Source organism: Equus caballus, chromosome 10 (assembly GCF_041296265.1).
Source record: "Equus caballus isolate H_3958 breed thoroughbred chromosome 10, TB-T2T, whole genome shotgun sequence".
Classification (NCBI taxonomy): Eukaryota; Metazoa; Chordata; class Mammalia; order Perissodactyla; family Equidae; genus Equus; species Equus caballus.
In genome coordinates, this window is record NC_091693.1 from 40,695,222 (window position 1) to 40,702,516 (window position 7,295).

A 7,295-nucleotide genomic window follows, 5' to 3' on the forward strand; every position below is an offset into this window, starting at 1 on the left:
TTCTAGAAATCTACCCACAGTGCTTTCAAAATTATTTATTTTTGGTATTTACTATACATTTTTTCTTTACATTTTAGGCTTAATTATTTCATCCTTGAATCTACAAAGTAATTATACTAATAGTATCTGAAGTTTTAAACCGGCCTTATTTATACCACAGCTGCTATGTTCAGAAACGTATATGTACCTGTTTCTGCAATAAAAATGTTTTTCTTAAATTACACCTTAATTCAACATTATAAAGCTATAATTGGAACAAACTCTACTACCACTACTAAAGTTGTGAAAATAACAAACACAAACCCTTACACAGTGCCTGATTTGTGCCAGTCAGTTATCACTCACCAAATCTTACAAAATAGGAGCTATTACTAACCCATTTTACAAATTGGGAGACAGACTCCTGCAGTACTATTCTGCCTCATAACAAACACATAAAACACCACTGTGTAGTTGGGGAGGGGATAATCCAACTCCTCCCTTACATTCACGCAACTTTACAATTACTGAAAAGTATTAAAAATTTAACAGGAACTTACTTCATTTAAAAATTTTTATAAATCCCTCAAGCTTTTTAAAATAATGGTACAAGCACCAATAGGATAATTACAAGTATAAGAAAGGATGAAGTTTGCCCACATCAGCCCTTCAGGACGTAGTATCTCCTTCACATCTAACATTTTTTTCTTCATTATAACGATCAGGAGATAGGAAAGCCATGCTCTACAGACTACCAAGCAAAGCTTACTATTTCATTGATATCCTATTAAAAAAGGAAATGGTAACTCTACTACACACATTTATTTCATTATATACCCCCCTAAATTATACTGGTTAAGTTTTGAAAGTATCATGTTATCTTCAATATAAAATGGGAATCCTTGATTCAAAAACATTTAATATGTTACCTACTTTTTTCCTAAAATGTGTTTTCTAGGTTTTATACCTTCCACATTAACTAGCATACTCTAAATAAATACATACTTAAGATATATACTTAAGTAAATCCTATTCACGGTTCCTATTCATCTCTGATTTTAAGACCACCAATAATTTACGAAAACTAGTACTTAACATGGTGAAAAACACACTAATTACAGAGTGAAGAGGTAGTCTACAATGTAGTTAGTGTCTCAAAAAACTTCATTTTTTTAAGCAGAAATGATACTACAACCTAAGAACGGCACTATAACAGCATTTATACAATTTTCTAATCTGCATGATTTCTATAGATCTACTTTTCTCTGTTTTGGATAATCAAACTCCAAAATGAAAGAGTTGAGCTTTTAGAGACAATGCGCCACTATTTCTAGTTCAACATCGTATCTTCAGATTAGAAAAACTTCAATTCATTTTTTCCCCCAGAGGAAGATTAGCCCTGAGCTAACATCTGCTGCCAATCCTCCTCTTTTTGCTGAGGAAGACTGGCACTCAGCTAATATCTGTGCCCAACTTCCTCTACTTTATACATGGGACGCCTACCACAGCATGGCTTGACAAGTGATGCCATGTCCGCACCCGGGATCTGAACTGGTGAACCCTGGGCTGCCAAAGCAGAACATGCAAACTTAACTGCTGTGCCACCGGGCCAGCCCCTAATTCACTTATTTGACAAATGAGGTTACTGGGGCCCAGAGAAATTCCATGACTTTCCAGAGGTAACCTACAGGCTAACAGTTGGCAAGGCTAAGATCACAACCCACATCTCCTGACTCCCACTCCTTTCACTTGAATAGAAGAATTTCTAATCAAGTGTTATCATTTTTAAAAAAACAAATATCATTACAAAAAAAATAAAGAATTATATCACTTTAATAGATTAGCAAAACATGAACCCAGTTTTGAAAAAAAATGTTTTGTAAGCCAGAAATGTTATAAGAGTCCCAAATCTGGTAAAAATGCTTAAAATTCTGCCTCAAGATCTCATAAGTATGCAATCACCACTAACTAAGGCAACAACTAGAAAGCAAAACTTAATAAACCAACTTATTTCACTATTCAAACTAAGGAATAAAGAAGCAATGACAGAGCTTTCTCTTTGTCCAAAGATTAGTTGAGTTTTTCTTATTCTACAAAAAGTTTGCCACCTATGCTTGGCTCCATTTAAAAAATAAGAATTCTAATAAAAGCTTTACAAAATGCCATTTTGCTTTAAATCAACCTCACATTTAAAAAAATATAAATCTGATTAAACATATACCGTGGAGTGAAAAAAAACCTTCAGCTTCCTATCAAATTCCATTCACTGTTATAAATGTTTTAAATCTTCAGGTAGATGGCAATAATCACAATCAATGCCTTTATCAACCACACTTGAAACAAATGCATCAATTTTTATTTTTAATCTGTAAACTTTTAAAACTGCTCTTAAGACTCCACCTTCCTCCTGGTCAAAACTCAATCTCTGCGATTTTGTCTGTAGGCTGACTGTAGATGCTGATCTATGCTTATTTTTAAGCACACAAGTACAAATATACTCCACCCTAAAAAGCTGTAATTGGAGGTTTTCTAAGAATTTCAATCTGACATAGGAATCCTTGCCTTTAAAATATTTTACTGAATTTATCAGCTAACATAGCAACAAATTTCCTGGTGGACGAAGACACTACTCAAACCACAAACAAAAGTTATTACTCTGGTTTCACTCACCAAAATAATCTTCAAACCAATGTTAATAAACTCAATTTGATAAGTGATAAAGGAAAACTTTTTAAAATCAGAAATTAAGACAATAAAGAATACTGTATAAGAGATTTTGCATGTGCTCACCTAGACATAAAATTTCAAGATCCCACTATTGAACAAAAATGTGCTCCAACACATGATGCTCCAAAATGTTTTCAGAGATAACTATCTCAATAAAAAAGTCAAAGTTAAACCAAACACGCACACTAGATACACAGTTCGATGCTTGTACCCAGTAGATATAGAATGAGCAATACGCTGAATGAAAAGAGAAAATGAGCCAAAAAACTGAATTCTAATGAGAATTCTTAACAGCTTCATGAGCATGCCAACGACTGTTCAGTGAAAAGGTGAAAACAATCCAAGCAAGAAAAACCACTTTCATGCAAAACAGATGGACTTGGAAAATAATACATTAATGAAGACACTGCCTATTTGTGTCCTAAGTCTGATAAAGAGACTAGGAATATAAATTCATTTTACTATTATGTGAGAGATAAGAAACCCTCTCAAAAATTAAATTAAATAGAAATCGACATTGGTGCCCCTCTTTTTAGTGGAAAAAACAAGATGACATTCCTACAAGAATTAGACATTCCCATAATTTGACCAGATACTTAGCCACTTCATTTAAAAATATAAATGTAACATTACCAAGACTCCAACTTAAGAAAACAGCAATCTTCAGTGGGGTTTTTACTAGATAAAAAGATGAGTTTCGTAAAATCTGCCCAATTCTTAAAAATAGAATATTATAATCTTTAAGGTAATTTTTTCAAATAACAAGACATGGAAATTCACTCAAGACTGTCAACTATTTACAACCTAAAGATTAATTTAAATATTGCAGTTACTGAATCTTGGAGTTTGCTTCAAACTCCATTTTAATCAAGTATTTAATGAAACTAGCCTAAATCACTACTTGGAAACTAACGAAATACTGAAATGAACACATCGTTAAGTTTAAAATTCACTAAACCTAAAGACCCTTGCTTAGTTTATCATCTGCGAGCACTTAACATCCTATATTAAATCATAAGAGATTCAGACGCAAAAGTTAAACGTTCTCCATGCAAATGAAACACGCACCATCGCAGTCACGCCCTGCCTTCCCCTCGCGAAGACGCCGACTCTGAGCCGGGCGTCCGAGCAGCGCAGGCCGCCCGCCCTGACGACCGCCCCCAAGGCCGTGGCAACGGCGTCCCGGCAGCTCGGCGCCCGCCCCCGCGGCGGCCCCGACACCGACTCCCGCACAGGGCGCCCTGGCCTCCGGCGCCCAGGCTTCAGCGATAGGTCCACTGCTTTCAATCACTATTCACCTTGAAGAAACCACCAAACCAAGGCATTTTTCAAGCTATTGAACAAAATACTCCCCAATACAAATCAACAAACTTTTACTTGCCAACTTCCATCCCAATAGCGAATATATGGGCAAAATTCAAAACTCGTCGGCGGCCTCCAGCAACAATTTTTGACTGAACGAGGGGCGTTCACAGGAGAATTAGCAAAAGGAGAACACGCCTGTTCAACTTCTGGCTTCGGCGAAATGGAAGCCGTGCCGCGGCCGCCGTCAGCACACATCGGAGCCCCTCCAACACACAGCAGCTCGGAACTCAGGGAAGCCCCGGCGCGGGAGCGGGAAGGGGAGCAGGAGCAGGAGCGCCGCGCCACGGGGCCACGGGGCCCGGCGGCCCGCCGGCGCGAGGCTGCGGCCGCGGCGGGCAGCGCAGCCATTGTGTGAGGCCGGCCGGCCGTCCGCGCGCGCGCCGCGAGCACAGCGCCGAGCGAGCACAGCGCCGAGCGAGCGCGCCCGCCGCCCGCGCCGCCGCCGCCGCCGCGCGCGCCCCCGCCCCGCCCGGCCGCGCGCCGGCCCCTCCTCCTCCGGCCTTGCACTGCACAACACTCATGACGTATCTTTATTTCTAGCACATTAACAAAATATCACAAATAAATCCTCGGCAGCCCCTGCGGCCCCGGGGTGCGGGTCCCCCCGGCCGCCGCCCCCGCGGCCCCGCGCCGGCCTCCCCACCCTCCCCGTGGCCTTCGAAGCTTTCACGTTCTGGGGCCAAGTTTTTGTCTCTGTAAAAAATTGCGGGAAATTCAATTTTTATTCGACTCGGGGAAAAGTTTCTTTGCTCCGCGACGGGAATGTCTCACCAGATTCTGGTAGGTCCGGGGATGCTCCTTCCCGGTCCAGTCGGTGCGGCGGGGCAGCAGCTGCGGGGAGAGGACACCCGTGAGCCGCCCGCCCGGCCGCCGCGCCCCTCCCCCGCCGCCCCGCGCCCGCCGGGGACCCCGCGCCCCGCGCCCCCAGCCCCGCCGCGGCGGGCGGCGCCGGCCGGGCCCAGGGCGGCCGCGCGCGGGGGCCGCGCCGGGCCGCCGCCGCCCTTACCTCCTTCTCGGCCACCTCGCGGATCAGCACCTGCAACAACAAAGCGGGGAAGCTGAGCCCCGCGCCCCGGCCCGGCCCCGCGCCGCGCCGCCCTCCCCCACGCCGAGCGCAGCGCCGGCCCGGCCGCCGCGCCGCCTACCTGGGCCGCCTGCTGACAGGGTCCATCTTCCAGGAACCGGGCGATGAGGAAGTAGAGCTCTGCGCGGGAGAGAGGGACGGGGAGACACAGGCTGAGCGGCGGGCGCGGGGGGCGGGGGCCGCGGGCGGACTCGCCCGGCGCCAGCGGCCCCGGCGACCCCCGACTTACCCGATCGCAGCTCCGAGAGGCCTTTCCTCTCGCAAGACATGTTTATGGGTCACTTCGGGGCCGCCGGCGGGACACCCCGCCGCCGAGGGGAAGCGGGGACGGTGCCGCCGCCTGCCCTATAGCTGTCACTGTGTGCTCACGAGCCGAGCCTCGGCTCCACCATTCAAGCAACGGCGGCGGAGGCGGAGGAGGAGGAGGAGGAAACAACAACTCTCCGGCAGCCGCTACGGCCGCCGCCGCCGCCTCCGCCGCGGATCCCTCCGCCGCAGAAAGGAGTCCGCCGCCTTCGCGGCTCCGGGCTCGCCCCTGCGCGGCCCGCGCCCCCGCCCCGGCGCAGAAAAAGGAGTGCCCCCGGCCCCGTGCCCCGGCGCGCCCGCCCCGGCGCGGCCAGGCCCGCGCCCCCGCCTCCCCGTCCGGAGGCGCGATTTATTTATTTATTTCCAGGCGGAGAAGATGTCGGAGCCGGAGCCGCGGGTTGGCTGGAAGGCGCTTTCTCTGTGGAGGCCGATCGCGGGAGGGAGGGCGCCGGCACGGCCGCGGAGGGATCTGACGCACACGGAGCCGCAGCACTGGCTCTATTCAGCGGCGCTGGCTGGGGCTGAGATGGAAGTTAGTTTCTATGTAGCAGAAATAGGAAACAAATGAAGCAAAACTGCCCAAAGAGGGGAAATGCCCCGAGGATGGGTCTCACTCTCACGCGCGCACACAGACACACACGCAGAGAGCACTCTCACGCTGGGCAAACTCGGGATCGCGCCACCCTGCCCGAGCTGAATGATAGTGTTTGGTTTCTGTCTCTTGCCATGTGCATGTGTATAAATGCTGCGGATTGGCATCTGTGTAAGTCTCGTCCTGCGTTATTTCTGCAGCCTATGCAAAGTGTTGTGTAATTTATTGGAGTGCTGTATATCGTGATAGAGGTTCGGACGCTTTTTGTTAAGCACTTGCGTTTGCAAGCCCGTTATTTGCCGAAGCCACCTCTGCATATATCTTTTATTACTGCCATTGCCTTAAGCGTACATTTTAAAAATGTTTTTCATTGTTATATGAGCCAAGAGAACTCCTGATCTGTACTTCAGGTACTCTTTCCTAATTACTAAAAGGCTAGTGATGGCTAATTAAGGATTTGGGATTAAAGAACCTCCAAGCTTTTTTAAGTGTTAACAAGAGGGAATAATGTAAATCTGAGAGAAAGGAAAGAACGCTAATATTTAGCTCTAACTGATCTGGAGGTAATTTAGTGACAGATCAATAGCCTACCGAAGGATATTGAAAGAGTATACTACTCTTTAGCCAAGGTGATTAGTGATTAAATAATTTAAATTATCTGTGTATCTTGCAATTGACTTCGTCATGCTAATTAATGGCTTCTAATTTGAGGTGCAAACCATTCCTGTTTACAGTTAATCACGGGATGACTTCTTGAAAACTGACAAAAAGAGAAAAAAATTAATCTTTCGTAAATTATTATGTAATTACCGGTTATATACGCTAAATCATACATCTGTGTTTTGCTGATGAGGATAGGGCCTTGTTTTCTAAAAAAACGAATATGGGTGAAATTAATGGAAACAATGGAAAAAGCCATTTGTTGGAAAACAAGGACACCAAGTGATATTTATCTCCAGATGATTTAAGCACTTTTGAAAAAGACTTGAGTGAATTTTTTTTAAGAATTGCATTTTAAAGGGAATTAGGGTAGTCGTCCTTTTGTTAACATTTAACAAAAGATTCTCCTTAAAATTTTTAGATAATAAACTGCATTTTATGGATCTGATGTAAAAAGCTTATTTGTGGGAAAAGGACCAAGAAGCAGTATTGTGGTTTTCTTGATTGTTTCCTCAAACCCTGTACCCTCCTAGCTCCTTAGTTGCTAGTGGGAAATACTTGCTGCAGCTGCCTTGGGCTGCA

The 7,295-nt window shown here is 45.5% G+C and overlaps 1 protein-coding gene across 9 annotated transcripts in view; it reads right to left on the reverse strand.

The window, feature by feature from the left end:
- Window positions 1–5,755, reverse strand: part of PHIP (pleckstrin homology domain interacting protein) — a 127,724-nt gene extending 121,969 nt beyond the window's left edge. For 3 of the 9 annotated variants that reach the window (XM_023650684.2, XM_023650683.2, XM_070223503.1), the window contains exon 1: window positions 4,084–4,459. In XM_023650684.2, coding sequence (XP_023506452.2) covers window positions 4,084–4,419 — 336 coding nt within the window. In that variant the 5' untranslated portion in view covers window positions 4,420–4,459. Of the gene's footprint in view, window positions 1–4,083; window positions 4,488–4,842; window positions 4,903–5,077; window positions 5,108–5,216; window positions 5,276–5,384 lie in introns of those variants that run through there. The other 6 variants (XM_070223500.1, XM_023650685.2, XM_023650686.2 and 3 more) reach the window with 5 other exon arrangements.
- Window positions 5,756–7,295: the final 1,540 nt, after the last annotated feature.